The following is a 27727-nucleotide window of genomic DNA, read 5'->3' as shown; positions in this document are numbered from 1 at the left end:
GACAAGCATGATTTTAATCACATTTTCTTCATTTGTCTTAAAACAATCCCAATATTCCGACTTTTTTATCTATCATGTCATCTCCAAGTCTCCAACTACTTCGTTCTCATCGAACCCACTATTTATAAAATCAAGAAAAATAATTCCAATATCTCTCAAAAATAATAAAATAAATAATTCCAATAAATGTGGAAGATACATAATTTTATATTTCTCAACATTACCCCAAAAAATCAGAAGAAATAAAACAAAATTAAATACCCGAAAATAGAAACACGATGTTAAAGGGATATGTAATGATTCAATCTTTATCACAATGCGGTTTCTGGGCATATCCGAAACGTGACATAAAATTTAAATACCCTCACAATATTTCGATTTTATGCTCAAAACGACAGGATTTATTCGTGCCAGTTACAATAAAAGAGACAAATAAAAACGGGTCGACCCGAATAACAAGCGGGTTAGCAGATGGGTTGAGGTTAGGGAGCATGAGTGAAGATGGATTGTCATATAAAGAGTGCTTTATAGTAAGGAGTTATGAAGTTGGGATTAATAAAACTGCTACTGTTGAAACCATTGCTAATCTCTTACAGGTTAATATATCATTGATTATTTAGTTATCGATATTTTATTTTGAGTGTTTTTCCTTTGGGAAATAATAATATGAAAAAGAAAATGTAGTATGTTGTTATAATTGCGAGTCTTCTTTAATTTTTTTTTTTTTTAGTGACATGAGATATTTTCAAGTGACATTAATGATCATGCCCAAATTTGAGAATTTTGTTGAAAGGTTAGATTTTTGGTTGTTGGAGAATTGGTTAGTATAATTGTTGGCAGTGGCGTAGCTAGGTTAAGCCAACCTTGGCCTTGGCCCGGGGTCTTTTTTGAATTCCATATTAGAAAATAGCAAAGATAGTATCTTACTCTAGTGGCATAGTTGGCCAAAGCTTTTCTAGTAATGAAGCTTCATCTGGAGGTCTCGTGTTTGACTCCACAAAGATGCATCCATTACTTTTTAATTTTTTTTTTGCATCCTGAAACTCTCCCACCCTTATAAGTTATACCATTAGTTGGCTCTACAACTTTTACCCTTATTTATGTAATTACCCTTGCGCCATTTTTTAATTTGTTTTACACATTCTTTATTAATTTGTAAATATTTTCATATAATACTTATTTAATAATTTGTAGACATATTGAGGAGATATGTATTGAAAACTGGTAACATGTAAAATAAGAGACATACAAGGTGTTTTAATTTCGTCAATATATTTAAGTTAAAGACGAAAAGATTAATTTCGGCTCCACCTTAAATTCTGTTCTGGCTACGTCCCTATTGTTGGTAATGTATTTTTTTTTTTTTTTACCTCTCATAAAACATGATATTCGCCCCCTCTTATTCATTTGTGTACCTCTTTTATTCTTTATTATGAGGAGTATTCTAATCAAAGTTAAATAAATGATTGAGACGGAAGGAGTACTTGTTAACTTGAAAAGTTTTTAGAAAAGGTATTTGGGTAAATGAAGGCGATTAACGTGTAAAACCTTGGGAGACAAGATTTTTTGTTGGAACGCAAATTGTGATTTTGTGTTAAGGTTATTGTCCTTGTGTGATTAATAGTATGTTTTAATCATAATTTTGAAATCATGCAGTATCATACTATCATTCACGCTTTTTTTTTATGGTCATGTCACTTACGCGTTTGTTATTTGCCTACTATGTTCTTGAGTTCTTGTTGAGTTGATGGTAGTGTGATGAAATTATGCGGTATCAAACTGTCATTCACACTTTTTTTCCCTCTGTTCACGCTTAGGAGTTCTTTCCTTTCTTTGAGTAAACATGCAGTAATATTCCTTCATATATTTAGGTTCTAGTTATCAGTGGCAGTGATAGTCGTTTACGGGTTTGTTGGAAGGAGCTTTATTTTTCCCTTTTGTTATGTATGTTAGTTGTGGCATTCTTTTGGACATTTGTAGAGCAAAGGCTTCCCTTAACCTTTTAAACTAAAGTCAAACTCAAAGTTTCAGAGATAAATTCATTTGTTAAGTAGAGATTTTGAGTATATTTAATAAATTTGATGTAAAACTTGTCACTCTAAACTTTCGAATAAGGTAGGTTTGTCAAAAGGCAGTTTATTCCGGAACTTGATAACTCTTGCACATTACGGTCCTTTTACATTAGAATAAGCTAAGTTTGCTTGCATTCAACATACAATCAAAGACAATTTCCTATTCACGGATTCCAAATCTTTCAATGTCTCGCCGTCTCCATCGGCATTATCATTGAAATGATTTGAGGAGGGGGTAGAGCCATACAGGTGAGGGGAGTGGGCGATGGTCATTTTATTTCAAATTTTTTCTATTTTGGAAGGATCTAAATTAACTTTTAAAAAAGAAAATAGTCCCTCTATTTCCCCCCAAGGGATGTAGCCCTAGTTTACCAAACAATGGCATTTGCCTTTTCCTTTCCACTCCATTTTTTTTTCGGTGAAATGTGAAAATTCCACTCCATATCCGTCTAACAAACAATACTTATAGATCATTAAAGTCCTAATTTTATATAGTCTTACCATCACAATCAGATGGTGATGATCTTTTGATGAAAGAGGGAGTATGCAGTCAATTGGTGGTTGGGAAATACTCGTAAATGTCACACCTTTCTTACGACACACACACACACACACATACACACAATAAAAGATGAAAGAGGCAACTAATAGCACACGTAACCTTTCTGCTGCAGGAAGTTGGTTGCAACCATGCTCAGGCCATTGGATTCTCTACAGATGGCTTTTCAACAACTCCGACCATGAGAAAACTGCGCCTTATATGGGTGATTGCACGAATGCATATTGAGATGTATAGATATCCTGCTTGGTTTGTTCTGTTACTCTTCAAAAGATTTTTTTTTGTTTTGTTTTGTTTTGTTTTTCGTGTCTATAAATCTAAAATTTGAGCAGGTGTGATGTGATTGAGATAGAGACATGGTGTCAACCAGAAGGTAGAATTGGAATAAGGCGCGATTTAATTCTCAAAGATTATGCTAACGGTGAAGTGATTGGAAGAGCTACATGGTACTATTCAGTCTTAGCTCCCACAGTTAAATTGTTTGTTATTCAGTAGCATGCCACTCCATTAAGAATTACTAAAAACCACTTAGGGGACGTTCGGTTGGGGTTTACAGAAAAGGGAAAGGGAATCATATCCTCTCATTTCCTTTGTTGTTGTTTGTTTTACCTTTTTTTTCCTTTTCCCTTTCTCCCTTTCATTCATTTCTATTACCCCGAATTCCTCTATATATCTACATTTTCCCACCCTCTAAGGTATGGGATTCCCTTTTCCCATCCCACTTGAATACCACCATGAACAACACTCCCATGGACCACTACCGGCACTGCCAACTATCAACCCCACCGACCTAACTACGGTCAGCGAGTTTGTCGGTACTGCCAAGGTCCTCGGAGCCGATATCACCCCACCCCACTGCTCTACCATCATCGACAAAACCCCACCGCCCTTCGAAATCCTTAACTCACTTTCATAACCACCATTCAAACTACTACATGATCAACACATTAAAAAAATCTTCAAATGAACATTAAGTATAAATAATTAAAGGGATATTTACATCATACTATCATTGATATAAAAACGTTGATGATTGGTGAATGTTAAACTATTAAACTAGAAGTTTTATCTTTTAGATTAATCTAAGGTCATGTTCTTTTGGACTGAAATTGTCCGAACTGAACTTAATGAAGCTGAACTGAACTTAATAGAGCTGAACTGAACTGAACTGAAATAAAAATAAAAGATAATAATAATAATAATAAAATTAATACCAATAATAAAAATAATAAATATTATAACAGTATTAGTCATTATTATTATTATATTAATATAATATAATAATATATATAAAAAAATAGTAATATAATAATAAATATAGTAGTAATAATAATATATTAGTAATATAAATGATAACATTGTTAATCATAATATAATATTAAATAACACAATATATTAATTATAATAACTAAAAAATAAATACGATAAGTATAATATAATATAAATATTATTAATAATAATAAATATTAATAATTTATACTACTAATATTGCCATTAATCATAATAATATAATAATATATAAATATATTAAATATAAATAAAATAATAAAAATAATAGTAATATGAAAAATATATATTAATATAATAATAAAAATATTAAATAGATTAATATAATAATAATAATAACAGTAAGAATATAAAATAAGAATCGTATTACTAATGTTTAACTGAACTGAACTGAACTGATCTGAACTTAACTGAACTGAATGGAGCTGAACTGAACTGAACTGAACTTATAGAGCTGAACTGAACCGAACTTATAAGAACTGAAATTAAGTCCAAAAGAACATGGCCTAAGTAAGTTAATGATTTGTTATAAATGATAAATCTATCACTGATATAAAAACGTCAGGAATAAAGAAGGCTTGCCGGCGGCGGCATAGGATCGACCGTCGTCGGATGACCTTAGGCGCGTTGGTGAGGGTGACGTCGATGATAATTGGTGTTGGTTACTGGTGGTGATTAATGAGTGGTGAGCGTTGATGATGGTTGTATATAATTGATTTGTCTTTCATCATTCCTTTACCTTTGCAAACCAAACAAGTAGTAAAGTCAGGGAATTATATTCTTTTTTTTTTCTCCTTTACCCTTTGTTTCCTTTCTTATTTCCTTTCCCTTTTACGAACCAGACGCCCTCTTAATAGTCAATAATTTTGTTAAACATTTAAAAAAAAAATTAATGGTTGGACATTCTAATGCTTTTTAACTCTAACGATTTCATCAAATGCCATTCCAAGTTGCTTGTAGAAAAATCATTAAAAATATTGGTGATATGAGATTATAATGGCACCCATATGACATGATCAACCATTTGGGGTCTCGTGACATTGGAAACTGAAACTTTGTTATTATGTGTATTTTCAAACGTTACGATAAATAAATCGAACCCACGATCATATTTAATCATTACAAAATTTCACCAAAACTCTATAAACAAAAATTTTGGAGATACCCCTATTGCTTGTTTACTTGTATTATATCTGTTTTTCATCCTTCATGCCATCCATCCGACATAATCAAGGAAGCATCATTATTGATTAAGTAAGTCAAGTTCATGGACCTTTTTCCTCGTTGGTTGTGATTTAAATGCTCAACTTTACTTTAAATCCCGCTCCCCGTATACTGATATATATATCTAGAGAAACATGGGACTGATCATGTAGTCACACGACTAATAGGAATGGCTTTACCCGATCTCACGCGCTCAATAGTCTGTTGAAGACTCGTGAGCCGTTGTGACTTATGTTTGTTGCTTCACTTGCTTGCATGGTTGCACCTTCACTTTAAGAAGTTGATTTTCTGTGCAGCGTATAGCCTTATATTATTTAATGAAATATTTGTTTTGACTGACATCATGTATGCTTTATTACATTTCTATTATTTCTTTTTGCAAAAAAATAAAATATGTTGAAGATGCAGCTTTAGTATTTTCTAGAACGATTCTTTAGCTTTAAAGCTATTATTGTAAGAGTATAAGAGAGGTTTATGTAATTCTTATTATATTATGAAGAGATGTAAAAGCTATTTATATGAGTTATAATGGTATGAACATAAGAGTAAATAAGAAATAATATACAAGCAAATTGCTAGAATAAAGGAGATAAATAAGGCTAGAATATATGCATAGTTGACTAGCATCTTCATAGATGGATATTATAAATCATATGCCAAGATTTGTGGAGCCATATCTTTGATTATGATTTTATATTGTTAATACTCCCGCGCAAGATGGACGGTCGTAGACGAAGACCAATCTTGGATGATAATTCGAAAAACTTGGACTTGTGAAGTGGTTTCGTTAGAGTGTCAGCGAGTTGGTCGGTGCCATTGATATGTTGAATAGAACCAACCCTTTTCGAACTTGCTCCTTAACAAAATGGAACGAAAGAGCTAGGTGTTTCATACGGGAGTGGAAAACCGGGTTAGCGGAGTAATGTGTCGCGGATAAGTTGTCACAGTATATTGCAGGCGACGCTTTATGAGAGAAGCCGAGTTCAGTGAACCGAGACTGGCCATAGTATCTCGGATGTGGTGTCAGCAACAGCTCTAAATTCAGCTTCACTGGAGGAGCGGGAGAGTGCACGTTGCTTTTTCGATGACCAAGAGATTGAGTTCTGACCAAGATAGACAAGATAGCCGGTTGTTTATAGGTAGTATTCCGTATCGCCTCCCAAATCCGCATCACAGAATGCGTGAAGAGTGAGGGGAGTTTGCTTGTGAAGATGAATGCCAAGGTGCCATTGAGGTAATGTAAAAGGCATTTAAGAGCAGACCAGTGGGTAGAAGTAGGATGGGTAAGGAATTGGACTAGTTTGTTGACGGGAAAGGCGATGTCGGGTCCTGTGAGTGAGAGGTATTGAAGACTACCCACAATTGCGCGGTAGTCCGTGACATTGACAACGAGTTGGTTTGGTTCTTTAGTTAATGCTGGGTGAGCAACCATAGGGGTGGAGGTCGGGGTGCTTTCGTGCATATTAAATTTATGAAGAAGGTCGGATAGATATTTGGATTGATTAAGGTGGAGACCCCTTTTGGTGGGGTCACTTCGACTCCAAGGAAGAAGGTGAGTGGTCCAAGGTCTTTGAGGGAGAATTTTTGGGACATGTCAGTGATAAAGGTGCGAATATGGGAGGTGTTCGGGCCATTTACGACAATATCCTCGACGTATACTAGGACGAATAGGGTGGTTTTAGTGGCGTTTAAAATAAAGACGGAGGGGTTGAAAACAGAGTTCTTAAAGTGGAGGGATAGCAGGTAGGTCTTGAGCTCAGTGTACCAAGCCCGAGGGGCTTGTTTGAGCCCGTAAATCGCTTTGTGGAGCTTACATACATAATCAGATTTTTCTGTGTCAACAAACTCGGGTGGTTGGTTCATAAAAACCGAGTCAGTGAGGTGACCTTGCAAGAATGCGTTATTGACATCGAGTTGGTGGAGATGCCATTGTTGAGCCACGGCAATGGAGAGGACAAGACGGATAGTCGCTGGTTTTATGATAGGGCTAAATGTTTCCGAGTAATCGACACCAGGGCATTGATGGAAGCCCTTGGCGACGAGTCTCGCTTTATATTGTTTCAATGTACCATCCGAATTGTATTTCACGTGATAGACCCATTTACAACCAACAACGTTTTGGGCTTGGGTGCAGGGAACAAGAGACCATGTTTGGTTGCTGAGGAGAGCTTGGTGTTCGTCAAGCATGGCATTTCGCCATCGTGGATCAATGAGAGCTTGTTTAGTGGTGGTGGGTGTCATATGAGGGATGGGGATAGTGGCTGTTTTTGCATAGTGAGGGTTTGGTTTAATGATATTGTTGGATAGCCGAGTGTTATGTCGAGGAGGTGGTGGTGGGGGCTGTGTCGTGGGTGGAGAAGACGGGGTTGAGGAGGAAGAGATAAGAGTCATGGTAGGGGTAGAAGGAGGAGGTGATAATGGTGAGGAAACAGGGGAGCGTTGGGACGAGTTGGTGTTCGGGGAATTGGGTTCGGGTGAGGGAGGAGTCAGGGAATTGGGCCTGGGTGAGTTGGGTGGCGGTGTCACGGGTAAGGCTGGGTCAAAGAGAAGGATGGTGAGCTCGCACCATTGGTCGGGAGATGGCAGGGGAGAGGGGTTGGTTTTGGCGAGGGTAGGATAGGGAAATTCGTGTTCAACAAATCGAACATGATGGGAGGTAAATAGCTTGGTGCTGACAAGGTCATAATAGAGGTATGCACTCTAAGTGTTCGAGTATCCAACAAATACGCATGGGTGAAATTTTGGATCGAGTTTATGGTTGGTATATGGTCGGAGCCACGGATAGCATAGACATCCAAACGGGCGTAATTTGTGATAATTGGGTTCTTGACCGAGTAATAGGTGATATGGTGTTTTATTGTTGAGAGTTGGTGTGGGTAAACGGTTTATGATATAAGTGGCGGTGACAAAGGCATATGGCCAAAATTTATTTGGCATTTGGGAGTGGGCGAGAAGGGCAAAACCAGTTTCAACCACATGTCGATGGCGTCTTTCGGCAAAACCATTGTGTTCAGGTGTGTGAGGTGGGGAAGTGAGGTGTGTTATTCCATCATTGAGAAGTGATGGGTTTAATTTTTTGTATTCACCTCCATTGTCGAAATAAAATTGTTATTGGTTTTTGAAAATATTTTTCTACTATGTTTTCGAATCGATGAAATGTAAGGAGAGTGCCGGATTTATTTTTAATAGGGTAAAGCCAAAAATAGTGGGTATAGTGGTCGACAAAAATAACGTAGTATTTGTATGAGTCGTGGGATATGACGGGCGAGGTCCATACATCGGAGAAAATTAAGTTGAGTGGGGCAGCGGATTTCAGCGTGGACATTTTTTTTTTGGGTGAAAATGTGAATATCATTAAATTAATCATAGTACACCATACACCTTTCATACTCATCTTAAGCTAAGCCTCTAATCTATTACATCGATTTGTTTTAGCCAAGCCTTACATTTCACTCGTTCCTTATCAAAGCCTACTGTGTTCAATCGTATTTTCAACAACTGATGCACTCCTTTCACTACTCGAATTGGTTGGGTGATATAGTGCTCCAACCTACACTTATTCCTGCAATCCCAAATGCTTTAAATTAGTCCAAAGATAGCCGCCATTATCACCTGCTTTTTCAATAGTGATCTGCACCTCCAACGAAGAATCCAATCCAGCATATTCCCCTGCCACTGAACCTGTAACCAGGTCTGCAGATGCATCAGGCACTGAAAACTGAAAGAGCATTAAAAAAACAAATGACTGTGTGTTTCCATATGCAGTCCACACAGATAGTAAACACCAGCAGTGCTAACACCAAACTTCTGTAGCCTATCCTGCGTTAAAATACGCTGCTGCACATATATCCAAGTACTGAAGTTGTGCTTGGGCACGCATACTCTATTCCAGACCATAGGTACCCAGTCCTTCTTTGGGTAGGGACCAAGTAACCACTGATAACCCATCTGAATAGAATATTTTCCATTCCAAGCACCATTCAAGAACCCTGGCTTAAGAATGTCCTTAACTTTGCAAATCTGTCTCCATGTCCAACTGGAATTCTGAGTGGGTTCATACATCCACTAATCACATTGCTTTATATAAATGTGATGCACCCATTGAACCCAGAGACTCTCCTTCTTAATATGAATCCACCATGCATACTTGCCAATCAGAGCAACATTCCACAAATGACAATTTATAATACCCAATCCACCATGTTCCTTAGGTAAGCAACAAGTCTCCCAAGCAACAGGGGGAGTATGTTTAAACTCAGCATGCCCAGCCCACAGATAATTCCTGCAAATGCTCTCCACCTTGTGAATGACTCCTTTTGGCAATAGAAACGGTCATTACAATGCAGAATTCGAGAGGTGGAGATAATTGGAAATACGTAAATTATAAATAGAGTTTAAATGTTTTAACGTGGCATTAGAAGGGTGTCCCAGGCGAGCGTGCCACAAGCTGCTGGGCGAGGTGGTGGTGGTGATGTAGGCTCGAGGTTGAATGGTTGGTGGTTGCCATTGATAGATGCCATCTTGAAACGGTCCTTGGAGAAGGATGGTTATCTTTGCAAAATTGAGATACTGATAATAGGTTTCTAGCAATAGAGGGAACAATTAGAACTTCATTAAACAAAAAAGAACGAGAAGTGGAGGGAATAGAGAAAGAATCGTGATGCGTTATTGGCAGCGCGGATCCGTCACCTATGATTATGTCATCTGGTCCGTCATAGGGACTATGGAGAGATAGGGTTTCAAGGTCCTTGGCTATGTGATGGGACGCACCACTGTCAATAAGATAGGTCGAGTTGGAGGTGGATGGTGTCGTGGCAGTGTGGGCATGGGGTCAATTCTGTTTTGGCGGGGGTGGAAAGACTACGTTAGGATAGTCACGTTTGAAGTCCGGGCAGTCACTGATGACATGGCCCGTGGCTCGACAGTATTAACAGCGGCCCTTGAAGAGTTTTGGGTTGGGATTGGCCGGGGGTTGCTGATTGTTAGGGGTGGGGGTATGGTGATTCTGACGAGGGTAAGATGCAGGGTAGGGGGTGAGCTGATTGTGATGTCGAGAGGTGTGACGATGGTAGGGTCAATGAGCAGCGTTTGCGGTGGGTGGGAAGGTAGTGTTAGTTGGTTGTCGTTTGACGATTAATTCGTGTTGAATTAGTCGTTCGTGAAAGGCCTCAAAGCTGATAGGGGTATCTCGGGCTCGGACGGCATCGATGAAATTTCTGTAAAGATCGTCAGGGAGGCCGTGGATGATTTGGGCAATGATGTCCTTGTCGTCCATGGGTTTTCCAAGTTGTGCAAGTTGGGTAGTGCAGGCTTTTATGGCTAGCATGTACTTGGAGACAGTGCCATCTCCGAGTGTGATGTATCGTAAGCGATCCTTGATTTGAAGGATATGCCCACGAGATGGATTGGCATAGGTGAGTGCGAGTGTTTTCCATGCTTCGTGTGAGGTGTTGACATCGAGAATGATCGTGGAAATGGACTTATGTAGGGTTCCGGCTAATGCACCAAGGATGAGGCTGTCTTCTTTGTACCAAGTAGCATAGGCTGAGTTCGGTGTTGGTTCAGGGTTTGGCTTGGTTTCTGTCGCGGGTGGGGTGATGATAGGTGACGGGGGTGGGTTGGTTCTATCGAGGAAGGCATAGATACCGTACCCACGAAGGAGACGGGTAATCTGATATTACCAAGGGCGATAGGTGGAACGGGTTAGTTTGATACAGTTGGGAAAGAAGATGGAGATAAGTGGTTTCGTCGGGTCATCGGAGTTTGGAATGAGGTTGTTGTTGTTGGTTTCCATGGGGATGCGTGAATGATGGTGATGATGAAGGTGTGGATCGAGATGGATCGTGATACCATGTAAGAGTATAAGAGAGGTTTATGTAATTCTTATTATATTATGAAGAGATGTACAAGCTATTTATATGAGTTACAATGGTATGAACATAAGAGTAAATACGGAATAATATACAAACAAATTTCTAGAATAAAGGAGATAAATAAGGCTAGAATATATGCATAGTTGACTAGCATCTTCATAGACGGATATTGTAAACCATATGCCAATATTTTTGGAGCCATATCTTTGATTATGATTTTATATTGTTAATAATTATAATGTTGCTGAGTTTGGATTGAGTTTGCATCAAATATGAAATCATTTAACGTAGATGTACGTACTTAAATTGATACTTGTTGTAACGGAGGCATTCCGTTACTAAATAGTTACTCGATTGTGATAAGAACAATAAATAACGAATGTAAATAAATTTGATACAAATATTACGTGGTTCACCATTAAAATAATAGGCTACGTCCACCCTACAATGATATCAAATTTCACTATTGTGGAGAAAATAGTGCAACAATAGACCGATACACATGTGCTCCATATGAGCAAAAGTATACCTTATTCTACCAACAAAATATAGTAGTGTCAAAGGACAAAAGAGACTATCCAAACTAAGTTCAACCCGCAAAGAACTCGCCAATAAGACGAAAGACAAACGATCTTGAGGCCAACCAATATCCGAACAAACTCATCCGATCTTCAAATAGTAGAACATCTACCTAGGGGACCAAGGAAGTTACAATTCACATGATTTTGCAATTCACATGAAATGGGAAAAAAGTGTTTGGTTGAAATGTGAGAATTCTCATATATCTAAGGGTACCTAGGTAAGCAACTTCTCCCATCATGGAGGAATTAGAGTTCCTATGGAACTTCAATTCATGGGATTTGGGGCAAACAAACAACCCACTAATTTTATAAATCACATGAATTGCAATTCATGTGTTTTATGTTGGGTAACCAAACAACCCCTTAACAGTCCGGAACATGCTGAGTTTTTTTTTTCTCGGAAGGAATCTCATAAATCGACCTTGTTTATTGTGATCCCAAATATTCTCTAACTTAATTAACCTAGAATAATACTCCGTACTTCAATTTTTAATTTTATAAAATTTATTCCACCTAAGATACAATATCTAAATTAGTAAAAAAATAGGACTAAAAACCAAAGTCACGTACAAACATAAACTACCAAAAAAATGATAGATGAACCATCTCAACCAAAACCTTAAGGCGATGGTTGAGGCCCAACTATTATAATTATTTATATTACGCTCCCTCACTCAAATGCCCATTGGGCTTGAAGAGTGGTTAGTTGTGCACCGGCTCCCCCGTATCGTACGCTGGGGTTCCATTTCGTGAGTTTTTGAGGAGTTTCGAGGTTGCCAGGATTCGAACCCGTGACCAAAGGTCACGATGGCTCTGATACCATGATAGATGGACCATCTCAACCAAAACCTTAAGGTGATAGTTGGGGCCCAACTATTATAATTATTCCTATTAAAAACAACGCTTTAGTAAGAGTAATAGCAATAGAAGAACTTTATATTAAGTTCTTCTTATGCCATATCATATTTTATTAGTTCTAATATTTAAAAACTTTTATACACAATATATGACATTTACATAAAGTTTTTAAATAAAAAATAAGTAATTGGTCTTTCACATTTTTCAAAGTGTGTTTATTGGTCCCCAAATTCCCATATATGAACAAACCAAGTTCTTATTTTATAACTAACAAACTTGTAGTTACAATAGATAAATTTTTTAATTTGGATTATTATTGACAACACCAAGAATAAGAACTTGATAAATGAGAATTTGGGGAAAATATTTGTATTGAATTGAATGAATTAATCGTAATACATCGCCTTGCTTATATATATAGTTTAGCCTAGTTGTTACCTAATACAATTCCATATACTTTAGGTAACTAAAAGATACATAACTTTCTTACCAATATAGTATACAACTAGAATATCAAAGATATTATTACGAGTGCTAAAATATCGTCCAATACTCTCCCTCAAGTTAGAGCTCGTGGTAAACCGAGACCCAACTTGAATTGCAAATAATGAAATCTTTCTCGTCCCAATGCTTTAGTAAATAGGTCGGCAATTTTCTCCTTGCTTCTGACAAGGGAAGTGGAGATTTTTTTACTTAGCAAGTGATGTCGAACAAAATGACAGTCAATTTCGATATGCTTGGTTCGATCATGGAACACCGGGTTTTTAGCAATGCGTAAAGTTGCTTGATTATCGTAATAAATCTGCATCGGTCTCGTGTGATCAATACCCAACGAATGAAGGAAGGCTTTTACCCAAATCAACTATTTCGTTGCTGCAGCTAGGGGTCGATACTCGACCTCTGCTATTGATAGCGCTACCCTAGCTTGCTTCTTGACCTTCCATGAGATAGGTGTATCACCTAATGCTACGAAATATCCAGTTAATGATTGCCTAGATATAGGACAACGTGCCGAATCCGAGTCTGAGTACCCATGTAATTTGAGCTCGGAATTCTTGTTCATTATAAGACCTTTACTTAAACCGCCTTTTATATAACGCACCACACGCAATGCGGCCTCTATGTGCTCCTTCCGTGGCTCGTGTACAAACTGAGACAATATATGGACCGCATATACCAAATATGGCCGCGTTATCGTCAAATATATCAATCGTCCTACCAACCGTCTATAACGCATTGGATCCTTTAGAACATACCCGTCTGAAAACACTAGCTTGTGATTTTGTTGAATGGTGTATTTACGAGATTTGCTCCTTCTAATCCCGCGTCTTTGACTATCTCTAGTGCATATTTACGCTGACAAAGAAACAAACCCTTTGGACCCGTAGCAACTTCGATGCCTAAGAAATATTTAAGCCGACCAAGATCCTTTATTCCAAAGCTTTTATCAAGAAATTGTTTCAACTGTGTGCTAGACGCCTCGTCATTGCTAACTATAACCATATCGTCTACATATACTAATACCTCAAGAAAAATACCTCCTTTATTGTAGGTGAATAAAGAATAATCCGTCAATGACTGCTCGAAACCATACCCTTTCAATGAGTCAGCAAGTTCTGCGAACCAATTACGTGAAACTTGCTTTAAACCATATAGCGATTTGAGCAATTTACATACCTTATTCATTCCTCCGACCTCAAAACCTTGAAGCAGTTTCATGTAGACTTCTTCACTCAGCTCTCCGTGTAGAAAAGCATTATTGACATCTAACTGGGCTATCGACCATCCTTTGATTATGGCCACATCTAATAAACATCGGACACTCGTCATTTTGGCAACCGACGCAAATGTTTCATGGTAATCAACCCCTTCTATTTGGGTGAATTCTTGCACAATCAATCTTGCTTTATAACGTTCAATGGTTCCATCGGCTTTATACTTCACTTTGTAGACCCGTTTGCACCCAATGGGTCGCTTTTCTTTCGGCAAATCCACAATATTCCAGGTCCTATTTGCTTCGAGAGCTTCAATTTCTTTACCCATTGCTTGTCTCCATTCGTGCTTTCTGGCTGCTTCTAGGTAATTTCGAGGCTCTTGTATTGCATCGATTTTTGCTAGAAAACACCTGTAAGAAGAAGAAAAACAATCGTTTGTGACATAATCAACTATTGGATAACGGGTACCTTTCTTTGGGGATGACGATTGGCCTGAGTGAGCATGTTCTTCGGGGTTTACAACTCGTGTCGACTTGCAAAAATAATCTTTCTTCCAATAGAGATCAAATTATTCTCGCGCACCACGACCTGTAGGTATGTCATCAACGATAGGTCCTTCTTCAACAATCGGTTCCTGTATAGTGACACCCTCTTCTACAATGTCTCCTTCATTTTCAATGGCAATATTTTGATCACTCCCCCTTTCCTCGACACCCATACCATTCGGACTATCCACCACACTTGGTGCTACCTCGGCATTAATAGCCTGTGTCTCAGGTGGTGTGCCCGTTTCATTGTGGTCTTCATTAAATATAGGTTCATCATTTTGTTTATTGGAAACAACTTCAAGAAATGGAAAAGTATGCTCATAAAATATCACATCGCGAGATTCCAATATTGTCTTTCGCTTTAAATCATACAATTTCCATCCTTTTTTTTAATATATGGATAACCAATAAAAATACAACGCTTTCCTTGCTCATTAAATTTATCCTTCGGTCTATCTTTGTTATGGGCATAAGCTAGACAACCAAAAACACGTATGTTGCCGAGGGAAGATTTTTTGCCATATAAAACTTCATAAGGAGTCAAACCATTTAAAATACGAGTGGGAGTCCTATTAATTAAATATGCAACTGTTAAAATACATTCTCCGCAGAGCTAGATAGGTAACTCTGCTTGGAAGCGTAGTACTTGAGCCTTTTCAAGGATTTATCTATGCTTTCGTTCTACCGTACCGTTCTACTGTGGTGTATCAACATTACTTGTTTGGAAAATCATTCCATGTTCATCATAATTCTCTTTCATTGTCCCTGAAAGAAATTCGGTCCCATTGTCACTTTGTACAACTTTAACCCGCTTCCCAAATTGTGAAATGGTCATTTGGAAAAACATTTTCATCAATTGACTAAATTCTCCTCTACTATGATCATCTACTACAGTCAAAAAGTAATGAGCACCAGATAAACTACTCATATGGTAAGGACCCAAAATATGACAATGAATTAATGCAAACAATTCATTACTTCTTTTATTATTAATCTTAAAAATGGACCGTGTTTGCTTAGCACGACAACAAGGGTCACAAACAGTACGAGTATTCCAAATTAATCACAACCAACAAAATTAGAGAATAAAGGTAAAGTACTACTAGAAAGATGACCAAGTCGTCTATGCCAAAGTCGGACGTTCTCAGTGGTTTTGATCCTTGACACGGTTTCTCGGCCACTCCTCATTATGTAAACACCATCCTTGTGCTCACCCCGTCCATCTGCATCCTCGTAGACCGGTCCTGTATAACACAATAGTCAGGGTAAAAAGTCAGAAAACAATTATTTTCTTCTACTAATTGTTTAATTGAAATTAAATCACAAGTGAGCAATGAAACATATAGCACGTCTTTTAAAATAAAACTCTCGTTCAAAGCAACCGTCCCATGATCTTGGGCAATAATATGAGAACCATTTGGCAACCCAGCCGTGGATGCCCTACTAGTCCAAATTTCGTTGAGTACTTCTCGTCGTCCCATCATATGATGAGACGCTCCACTATCAATTAACCATTCACTGTTATCATATTTAATTTGCGTGCCTGTCAATTTATGGATAGCTTCGATTTTATTACCCAAAAGACCACGCAGAGCAACAACTTCATCCGAGGTGAAGGCTGATTGCCCTGTTTTTGCGCATCAGTGTCATTCGTTGATGCTGCATTCGCTACTTGAAAGGTATTGCCTCTTCCTCGTCCTCCACGACCTTTGCCACCGCGACGGCCGCGTCCTCTGCCACGACTTGGGTACCCATGTTTCCCCCAACAATTTTCCTCGGTGGAGTAGTCTTTATTGCAGAACGTGCAATGCAATGAGGCTTGTTCTCCTTGCTCTTGACTCGTGTTGGCTCCATTACCTCGAACACCACCTCTCGTCGTCTTAACAACCATTGTCGCCTCATTGCTTTCTTCTTTCACCTTTGTCACGGCTATGTGTCTTTCTTCCCGTAACATAAGTGAATATGCTCTTCTTAATGAAGTAATGTCATCCTCCATAAGCAAATTTGACTGGATGTTGCCATAAAGAGTGGTGTCGAGACCCATAAGAAACTGATGCACCTTCTCTTCCCCGCGTTCCTTGAGTAATGTTGCTGCCGATCCACAAGTACATTGCGAAACCCGACTATAAGTGGAAAACGCATCCCATATAGATCAGACTTCAATTTGGTGTAATATTCCACAATGGATTGATCTTTGCCTTGCTTACAGTCGTTGAGCTCGCTCTTCAATTGATTCACTCGCAGCGCATTACTTGTAGAAAACCGCTCTTTAAGTTCCTTCAAATTTCAGGCACTGTCCCTAAAAACGTAATACTAGGATGGAGTCGAATCTCAATGACGTTCCTCAGCCATGCTTTAACCATGGCGTTGCATTGACGTCATGCTACGCTCTCAATGCTTTCGTCTTATCCTGGAGCAGTGACTGGTTTCTCAATTGCACCCTCGATAAAGGTCAACTTGTTTTTAGCGTTGAGACCATTCCGGACTGCGTCAGCTCAGAGTTCATAATCTCAGAAGGGTGAATGTACAACGGCAAGGTCGGGCCAGTTTGTTCATATTTCGTACCACTGCCTCCGCCTCCCTATCCTTCTTTCCGGGAATAATTGTGCCGCCAGTCATCGCTACAAGGTTTTGTTAAAAAATTGGTTTGTGGTGAAGAATTACGAAAATTGTGATGTATAATTGCTCAGGATCAAGATGTCTCTGATGCCATGATAAAGGAGAATTTGGGGAAAATATTTGTATTGAATTGAATGAATTAATCGTAATACATCGCCTTGCTTAAATACATAGTTTAGCCTAGTTGTTACCTAATACAATTCCATATACTTTAGGTAAATAAAAGATACATAACTTACTTACCAATATAGTATACAACTAGAATATCTAAGATATTATTACGAGTGCTAAAATATCGTCCAATAGAACTACTATTATTATTACTCTAAAGGAAAATGAAAGGACGCCACCAGATAACACTCAATTTGGGCGTCACCCTCTCACATGGGGTGAGTGGGGACCCTTTTAATTAAGAATGGATGTGAGAGGTGTCTAGAGTCTCCTAGGGTTTCGTCTATCATATCTTAGCGTCTCTCCTTCTTGCTCGAGGCTAATCTCGCGATTTCGACCACGAGATTGTGGTTTGCTTTGTTGTCTTTATTTTGCTTTTGTTTTTTCTATGCAGGGCCAGGTAGAGAGTTCGATGCGAGGCTTAATCCGTGACGGGAAGAGGCCGGTTGTGGAGAACGATGAGGGTGACGATAGGGTTTTCGAATGGGATGAGGGCGTCGATGGTGGGATCGAGAAGAACAAGCTGGTTCTCGTTGGTAAAATTTGGGCATCCAAATCTGTTAATGCTAAGGCTGCCATTGATTCAATGATTAGGTTATGGAACCCTACGAAACCTATGATTGAGAATGTTATTGATGCGAAGGAGAAGCTTTTCGTCTTTCGATTTGGGACCGAGCGTGATAAAGCTAGGGTTTTGGAGGGTCAGCCGTGGCACTTCGACAAATTCCTGTGGTGTTTCAACGAGCCAAATTGCGAAGGTAAATCTACCGATGTTCCTCTTTTCCTTTTCCCAATTTGGACGAGAGTCTATGATTTACCTATCAATGGCCGCTCGTGTGAGGCGAATGTTCCTAATATTGGGGCATCGTTGGGGTCGTATATAGCTATGGATGTAGGGCCGAATTATGACCTTGACCGAGCTATCCGAATTCGGGTTTTGCATGATGTTATGGCTCCTCTTAAAACGAAGGTACCAATTAGAATGAAGGGAGGGCAAATTGTTGATTTTGAGGTGAAGTATGAACGTTTACCTTTGTATTGCTATGGGTGTGGACATATAGGACATGGGGAGAAGGATTGTGACGATGGGCCATACGAAGAAGGGGAACTGCTTTATGGGGACTGGCTTAGGGCATCTCCGCTGAAGGTGATTAAATAGCCGGTTGAGGGTCCGGGCCGAGCTCGACGTGATCTGAATAATGAGTTTGAGACGGAGAAGTTTCGTGCTGGTGACGTTGACATAGCGAAGATGATCGATAAATTGCAGGCGATTGCTCTTGATTTGAAAACAAAGAAAGCTGTGACAAAGCATGATAGGGGGACTAATGAGCATGGTGAGGCAACCACGGGGTTCTCTGAGAACGAGCTGGTGGTGGGGGAGAGGGAGGTCGAGGAAACTGTTGATGCTGGTGGGAGAAAGGGGAAGGGGAGCAGTAAGGAGGAGGGGAGTTTAATTGTTACTAGGGCAGAAACGAGGGGGGAGATGGGCAGTGAGGGGAGGAATGTGACGGTCGGGGGTGAGCTGCGTGTGGATGGGGCAACATCGGGTTCTGTTCCTAGAGTGGTGTCGGTGGAGAAATGGCCAAGGACGTGGATGAGGCTGGCAAGGGACGTGATTGAGAGGAGCCATGAGGGACCGGGTTGTGAGGGTGGGAAGAGAAGCCGAGATGATGAGGTAGGGGCCGGGGGCAGGAAGAAGCTTAAACATACTACAGACGGGGACGTCTTAATATCTGAGGCGGAGGTTGAGGGTGCTCAACCCCGCTGGGCCCAATGAATCTTCTAAGCCTTAATTGTCGGGGCTTGGGCAACCCCGACGCTGTAAATAATTTGCGTGCTTTGGTACGCAAGAAAGTCCCGGCCATGCTATTTTTATGTGAGACTAAGTTGTGTGGTCCTGAGATGAGGAGGGTGAGAGAGAAGCTGGATGGGTATTTTGGTATTCGGGTTGACTGTGGCCCTGTTCTTTCTGGCTTTTTAGAGCCGAATCGAATCAAATCGAATCGAATCGAATGGAGCCGAATCAATCGAATCGAGCCGAATCGAATCAATGGAGCCGAGCCGAGCTGACCGAAATGAATCGAATCAATGGAGTGAAATTTGGATCGAATCGAATCGAATAGAGTGAAAAATCGAATCGAATCGAATAAAGTCAATTGAATTTGAATCAATCGAAATAATCATATTAATATTATTATTAATAATAATATTTAATATTATTGTTATTATCAACTATAATAATAATAATAATATTCATAGTATAATACTATTTATACTAAAATTATTATTTTAAAGAAAAAAATTATAATATTATACTCCCTCTGTCCCGGTAATTTGTTGTCCTATTCCATTTTGGAGTGTCTCATTCAATTATTGTCCTTTCTATTTTAAGAATGAACTTGATGAACAATTTGATCATTCACACTCAATTTGGTCCGCTTGTCATTTTATAATTGGCCACTCCTCTTTCCTTGGTCTTTGTGCCAAAATCAAAACAACAATTGACCGGGATAGAGGGAGGAGTATATGAATAATCATAAATTATAATAATGAAAAAATAGTAATTTTTTACTAATAATATTCTTAATAACAATAATAAATAATAATGTCAATATTAATAATGATATTAGTAAAAATAATTGTTTCGAATAAAAACACTCAAGTAAGCGTTGCTCGAATCCGGGTCGGGTCAACGCGCTCTTCTCAGACGATGACACCTCGAACCTATGCTTGCTCTCTCCGGATGGATCTTTCACGCGTAACAAATAGGGCCTCAGAGGGTTCGCAATAGGTCCTTCTCTGATGTCTTACGGTAATGTTGGATAGTTGGGACCTTGCTTGAAGCTAAGGTTTCCGTGCCCTCTCATAGTAGCTCGAGTAGTCTTACTTTTAGAGAGAGGAAGTTGTTGGTGAGAAGTATTTTACCATTGATGGGTGAATAATGAGGTATTTATAGATTTCTATGTGTACCTTAAATGATGGTCATGCAAGCATAGTTACCATATTCGCTATGAATACGCCTTATCGATTCGCGATTCGCTTATAGAAAATGTGTTATATGTATTTTCGTGTCGAGTTGATAGAATTCGCTTTTAACAATTCGTGATTCGTAGAGTATCAAGCGAATCCGTAACCATGTTGGCAAGCGTGTTGACTTGTATGACCCCGTATTGTTCTTTGGGTCAAGTCGGTTGGGCGTGCCCCATCAATAATATTAATAATAAATGTTATTAATTTTAATAATAATAATACCAATAATTATAACAACAACAACAACAATACTACTACTACTAATAATAATAACAATAATAATAATAAATAATATTATTATTAACATTAATAACATTATTATTCATTTTAACAACAACAACAACAATATTATTCATTTTAATAATAATATTCATAATAATAATAATAATAAATAAATTATTAATAACATTATTATTAACACTATTATTAAATATAATAATAATAATAATAATAATAATAATAATAATAATAATAATAATAATAATAATAATAATAATAATAAAGAATAATATTAAAAAAAAAAATAGTATTATTGATAACAAAATTAATAATAACTATTAAATTTAAGATGAGTAAGGTGAAATGAGTTTGAACTTAATGGAGTCAAATCGAATCAATCGAATCGAATGGAGTGAGTGAAATGAAATCGAACTAAATGGAGTGAATCAATCAATCGAATCAATGGAGCCGAATCAATCAATCGAGCCGAATCAATCGAATCGAGCCGAATCAATCAAGTAGGTGAAAATAAGCCAGAAAGAACAGGGCCTGTATGGGGAGAGCTGGGGGTCTTGCCTTTCTGTGGAAAAAGGAGATAGAGTGTACTCTTTTGACGGCATCGGTTCATAATATTGATTTGTTGGTAAAGGAAAGCGATAAGGAGTGGCGGGTCACAGGTTTCTACGGATGGCCTGTTGTTTCTGATAGACATTTATCTTGGGAGCTGCTGCGACTTCTAAGCGGGCAATCAATTTTACCATGGCTATGTATGGGTGACTTTAATGAGGTTCTTCTTTCAACCGAGATGAAAGAGGGGAGTAGACCACAGTGGCAGATGAACAATTTCCGAGCAAATTGTGGATGATCGTGGCCTAACGATATTGGGTGGGAGGGATACCAGTTCACTTGGGATAATGGGCAAGCAGGAGAAGCGAACAGACAAAGCATGATCGATAGAGCTATGTGTACTAGCTCGTGGTTGGAACTTTTCCCGTATGCAAAAACTATCCATTTGACACGGGAATGTCCGACCATGCGCCAATTAAGGTGCTCTTGGATAGGCGTGCTGCAGTGGTGGAGGTGAAGCGTGGTTTTAAATTTGAGCAGATGTGGATTGGTGAGGAAGGGTGCGAGGAGGCGATAAGGAGAAGGGTCTGTAAGGGTCAAGGGGAGTTGGGTGCGGCTCTTAATGCGTGTGCTAGAGAATTACAGGTGTGGAAGAAATCTAGTATTCGTAAAATCGGGTATATGGCCGAGCGCAAATGCAGACAATTGGACCGATTGTCTAACGGGAACAGGACCGAGGAGGAGATTAGGAAGCGGAAGAAACTTGTTTCTGAAATTGCTACACTTCGACGTCAAGAAGAGCAATATTGGAGGCAATGGCCGAGAGCTTTGTGGTTGCAGGACGGAGACCGTAATACTAAATTTTTTCACACTAGAGCTGGAGAGCGGAAAAGAAAGAATTATATAGGGATGCTTATTGATGATAATGGGGTTGAGAGGACGGGACAGGAGGCAATTGCGAGTGTTGCTTCGAGCTACTTTCAGAACCTTTTTACATCGTCACAGCCAAGGGATTTTGATGATATGCTACTGGGCTTGGAAGGACGAGTTCTGGACCGGATGAATGCTATGCTACGGCTTGATTACCGAGAGGAGGAAGTTGTGGAAGCGTTGAATTAAATGCACCCGCTTAAAGCACCAGGACCGGATGGTATGAATGCTCTCTTTTTCCAGTCTTATTGGCACATTGTTGGGTCGGATGTTATTGCTACGGTCTTGGGTATTTTACGCGGTGAGCTGGACCGGGGTGATTTTAATAAGACTAATATTGTGTTGATTCCAAAAAAGAAAGCGCCGGACAAAATTAGAGACTTCCGTCCTATTAGTCTTTGCAATGTGGTATATAAGCTGGTTTCCAAAGTCCTTGCTAATAGACTAAAAGGTTTCCTTGGAGAGATTGTGTCTGAGAACCAAAGTGCGTTTACTCCGGGTCGGTTGATAACTGATAATGTGCTTATTTCATTTGAAATGTCTCATCATATGAAGTGCTCGAGTAATGTGGAAGGAAGTATGGCGATTAAACTGGACATGGCTAAAGCTTATGACAGGGTGGAGTGGGTGTTTCTCAGACGGGTTCTGGAGGTGATGAATTTTGATAGGGGATGGATTTCGCGGGTCATGACTTGTGTATCGTCTGTTTCCTTCTCGGTTCTCATCAATGGGGTCCCAATGGATGATTTTTGTCCACAGCGAGGTTTACGCCAGAGGGATCCTCAATTGCCATATCTGTTTATTCTATGTGCGGAGGCGCTTTCTAACCTTGTCCGGAGGGCTGTGGAATGTGGGTCCCTTCACGGGCTAAGGATCTCGAACTGTGCGCCGGCTATTTCTCACTTATTTTTCGCGGATGATAGTATATTTTTCGTGAGATCAAATGAGGAGGAAGCAGGTGTAGTGAATAATATTTTGCGACGATATGAAGCAGGTTCGGGCCAATTAGTCAGCTTGGACAAGACCACTGTTTCTTTTAGCAAAGGGATTCGAAGGGGAGTGTGGGCACGGATCGTGGCGAGACTTGGGGTGAGGGAGGTGGAGATTCAGGAGCGATAACTTAAGTTGACCGACGGTTGTAGGGAACTCTAAAAAGGTCCTCACGGACTTAATTCGGGATAAGCTGAGTAAGAGATTACAAGGTTGGCGCGGGAAATTATTGTCGAGGGCTGGTAGGGAGGTTCTCATAAAGGCAGTGGCCAATTCACTTCCTACCTACGTGATGAGTGTGTTCAAAATCTCGGCGAATTTTTGTAATGTTCTTAAATCGATGGTGGCACGGTTTTGGTGGGGACATGAGGAAGGTAAGAGGGGTATCTCTTGGGTCTCGTGGAAGCGGTTATGTCGGCCCAAGTGTGATGGGGGATCGGGTTTCGAGATTTCGAGCTGTTTAATGATGCGCTTTTGGGTAAACAAGCTTGGCGTCTTGTGACGGAACCTGATTGCTTATGGGCTCGTGTAAGGAGGGCGCGCTATTTCCGTTTGGGTGAGTTTATGTCTGCAGAGCTGGGCCATAGACCGAGCTATACTTGGAGGAGTATTCTTGGTGCCCGAAAAGTGTTGGAGAGAGGATTGAGACGGAGGATAGGGGACGGGCGAGACACGAGGGTGTGGGGGCATGCGTGGGTCGAAGGTAGTGGAAGTGGCAAGGTGATATCCCCGTGTGGACCAGGGAACGAAGTGATGGTCGTTGCTGATCTTCTTAAGCCGCAAGGGAAGGGGTAGGAGGAAGAGACTGTGGAGCGTATGTTCCAGCCTTTCGAAGCTAACCGGATTCTTAATATCAGAATCAACCCGAACTTGCCGAGAGATACGTGGTACTGGAGCCTTGAAAGAGACGGAGAGTACTTAGTTAAGACGGCGTATGCGTGCTTGGTAGGGGACACTTTTGTTACAGGTGGTCCGTCGAATTGGGAAAAAGAAAGATGGTTTTGGAATCGGCTATGGAAAGTACGGGTTTGGCCTCGCATCAAGCTTTTCTTCTGGCAGCTGTGTAGTGGAGCTCTGGCAACCTTGGACAACATAGCAGCTCGGGTCATAGGTGAATCTTCTTCTTGTTATTTCTGTACTTCTAATTCCGAATCATCTGTACATTTGTTCCGAGATTGCAGTGTGGCTAAGTGGGTGTGGAGTTCTCTTAATTTGGACGGGGCAGAGGAGGGAGGTACCGTGGATGGGGTGGGCGTGGTTCGTGACTGGGTGGAGGGTGTATTGCGGGAAGCAGAAGAGCGAGATGTAGAGAAATATATGATTGGATGTTGGGCGATCTGGGAACATAGAAATAAGGTGTCTTTCGACGGGGTTTTAGTGGAGCCGGATAGAATTACGAGTAGGGTCAGGGATATCCTTTTGGAGTTGGAGACCAGGGAGGATGGTGGACGAGAACGACCGAGGAGGAGGGAAAGGAGGGATGAGGTGAGAGGGAATGACGGGTGGAAGCCGCCGAGGAATGGCTATGTTAAAATTAATGTGGATGCGGGGGTTAAAGAAGAGGAAGGGGTTAGTACGGGGGTGCGTGGTGTGTCGGGATGCGCGAGGAGAGGTGTTATGGGGAATGACGACGGTGCGCAGCTCGGAGTGGGATCCTCGGTTTGCTGAAGCGGCTGCGGTATATGACGGGTTACTAGAGGCACAGGTTCGTGGACACCAAGAGGTCATGGTGGAAAGTGACTGCCTTCAGGTGGTAGAAGCGCTGCAAGCACAAAGGAACGGGAAGAGTTCGTTTTTGTTACTTATTGAAGACATTTTATCGCTTTCAAATAGTTTTCTTTCTGTAATTTGGTCGCATACGAGTCGTATTAATAACTCGGTAGCACATGCTTTAGCTCATATTTTTCCTAGGGCAGTTGGTAAAACTGTGTGGTCGAACATTTTACCTCCTGTTGCGAGCTCTGCGGTGGCGTATGATTTATCCTTAATATATTGATACCCTTCGGGGTGTTTTCTTCAAAAAAAAAAAGAATGAATGTGAGAGGGTTTCACCCAATTTGAGCGCCACCCGATGACGCCCTATCAGTGTCCTACTCTAAGAAAGTCAAAAACTAAGAAACGTCCAAAATACCAAGAGCTAGGTAGTAGGTACATACGTAGCAATAAGTTAATAATACACGAGACTAATGGCACTCAGCAGCAACACGTGCGACTGACAAGAAATAGGCGTGACTCGCGCGTTCAGTTTCTTACTTTGGCTTTGTTCCTTCTATGCTTTGCTATAAGACTCTTGCCTTTACGTCTTCGACACAAATCCTTTCACAACAATATTTGTCATATCTCACTGTAGCAAATGGGTGATGATGAGCATGGACACAAGGAAACTGGTGCGCGTCGGTCCTCAAATCGCCGATGAATATGCCATACACTGTCCAAAAGCCCTTCGGTTAGTCCTTTGAATCTAATTTGATCATCTTTTTTTCTTTTTGCTGTTGTCCATAAGCCTAATCCCTTATATTATACTGTCTATGGTAGGTTAGATGTAGAAAAAAAAGGTAGAGGTTGTTTTTAATGACTCCGTAGTAAAAATCGCATAAAAATTTAATTGTCTGACTACTACCTCAAAACATCAGAAGTGGATACAGTTAAGTGTAACATCCAGATTTACTCCATTATACTCTCAAGATTAAATTGCTTAGTTTTAGCTCATTGTTTTGTTTCTATGCATCTTCTCCAACAAACTTGTGCATCAATATATCTTTCTTACTCCCTTCAAGGGGAAAAAAAACTTTCAAGGGTGCCAAAGAGTCCTAACATATTAATGGGAATTCCATTGAAACGACCCAACTTGATGTGTCTTGTGTCTTTGAGTATCTAAAGCATAACGACTTGATATCTTCTGACTCGTGGAAATTTGTCTAGATTGGCATTTCCTGAGGAAAATAACAAAAGCTTGAGAAAGATCCCGAAGCTGGCAAATCCTGGCCACTATTCAAAATTGGGGCTAGGGGTAAGATTGTTCAACATCCGTATGCTAATTGTGAATATGTTTTTAATTTTGCTTTTCATTCCCCCTCCTCTTCAAAAGTTTCATTATTATTGACACGCGACACTCAATTTGCTTCCAAATGTATATATAACAGCCGAGAAGAGCTGATATGGATATGAACCAACATGTAAATAATGTCACCTACATTGGATGGGTTCGAGAGGTCAGTACTTATTTATTTTCAGCCGATCCAGATCATTCAATTGCGCATTTGCGCTCCAAAGTGAAAGAATTTGTTACTTCATATGCGTGTTTTATCTAAAAAGGTTTACTAAAATTTAAAGGGTCAAGGTAACATATTTATTAGTAGCAATGTTTCGAGATAATGCATCTATATAAGTATATATGACACTAGTCGATTATTTATTACATGATTTTTGTTTCACTAGAGTATGCCTCAAGAAATAATAGACACCCATGAGTTGCGGAGCATAACATTGGATTATAGGCAAGAGTGTCAACAAGATGATGTTGTGGATTCCTTCACAAGCGCTGAAACAACCGATGAAATTCCATTAATTACACTTTTCAAAGGAAAAAATAGAGTACCTTCAGCAACAAGAAACGACTATGATGATGGTGTTCAGTTTTTGCATTTACTGAAATTGTCTTCTGATGGGTCTGAAATTAACCGAGGGCGCTCCGAATGGAGGAGTAAACCTCAGAGATAATGAGAGATCAAATATTGTCTTAATTACTTATTCATGGTGTATATGTAACTGATAATAATTTCATAATTAAATAGTTTCGATGGTTGTGCATTGATTAATAGAAGTATCCGGATAAATCCATTTTAAACTACCCATTTTAACTTAAGACGGATAAATCCGTCTCAAGAGAGACTTATTGCTCTCTTATTGAGAGCACAAAGTAATTTCACGTTTACAATGGAGTAAAGCTTTTCTACATTCTCTCTATTTTAAGGTTTGGTACGTTTTCTTTACATTTACATTAGAAAATAAAATTTGACAGCCGGGTAGCTCGAATTCTAATACCAAGTGGAATGAAGGCATATCCAGTCAAGAACAGCACCACTACAAAACCCTTCAAGAGAGGCGTTAATAAGATCAGCATGTTCAGATTTCCGAGTTACTCTTACAAATTCACGTGCTCCTGCAAGTCAAGAAGAAATATACGCAATTTCATCGTTATAGAAAAATAGTCCGTCTTTATAGTGTTTCTGCATTCCGAGTAGCTCGAATTCTATTCAGGTTGTTTTTTGTAAAATTTTAGACGGAGTTCTAATTAACTGGGCGAATTAGCTAACTACACTGTGAAAATACCAAGTCCTGAATTTCAACCTGAAACCCGAGTGTCATTTTAACTCTAATATGAGAAAATCACAAAAGCTATTGGTGATCTTTTTCTCTCGCCAACCCAATTAAAATGCTAATTTCTTTCTTATTCTACACAAGACCCACAAGACATTTTTGTT

General features: G+C 39.6%; 1 protein-coding gene across 2 annotated transcripts; it reads left to right on the top strand.

The window, feature by feature from the left end:
- Positions 1–128: 128 nt before the first annotated feature.
- Positions 129–27058, top strand: LOC141592091 (oleoyl-acyl carrier protein thioesterase 1, chloroplastic-like). 2 transcript variants are annotated; one of them, XM_074412676.1, is made up of 7 exons: positions 129–596; positions 2747–2880; positions 2964–3077; positions 25594–25689; positions 26166–26253; positions 26387–26455; positions 26682–27058. In XM_074412676.1, exons 1-7 carry the CDS (start codon positions 279–281, stop codon positions 26961–26963), a joined length of 1101 nt encoding a protein of 366 aa, XP_074268777.1. In that variant the 5' UTR covers positions 129–278; the 3' UTR covers positions 26964–27058. The 2 variants fall into 2 exon arrangements, with proteins under 2 accessions (XP_074268777.1, XP_074268778.1); XM_074412677.1 differs by having other exon boundaries at positions 157–596; positions 2747–2862.
- Positions 27059–27727: the final 669 nt, after the last annotated feature.

Source organism: Silene latifolia, chromosome 7 (genome assembly GCF_048544455.1).
Source record: "Silene latifolia isolate original U9 population chromosome 7, ASM4854445v1, whole genome shotgun sequence".
Taxonomy (NCBI): Eukaryota; Viridiplantae; Streptophyta; class Magnoliopsida; order Caryophyllales; family Caryophyllaceae; genus Silene; species Silene latifolia.
This window is presented reverse-complemented; position numbering and strand designations above follow the sequence as displayed.

Coding starts and splice junctions, on each gene's coding strand:
- LOC141592091 (XM_074412676.1), top strand. CDS start 279: ATGTTAAAGGGATATGTAATGATTCAATCTTTATCACAATGCGGTTTC. Junction 2,881..2,963: donor ATGTATAGATATCCTGCTTG/GTTTGTTCTGTT, acceptor AAATTTGAGCAG/GTGTGATGTGATTGAGATAG. Junction 26,456..26,681: donor ACATTGGATGGGTTCGAGAG/GTCAGTACTTAT, acceptor TTGTTTCACTAG/AGTATGCCTCAAGAAATAAT.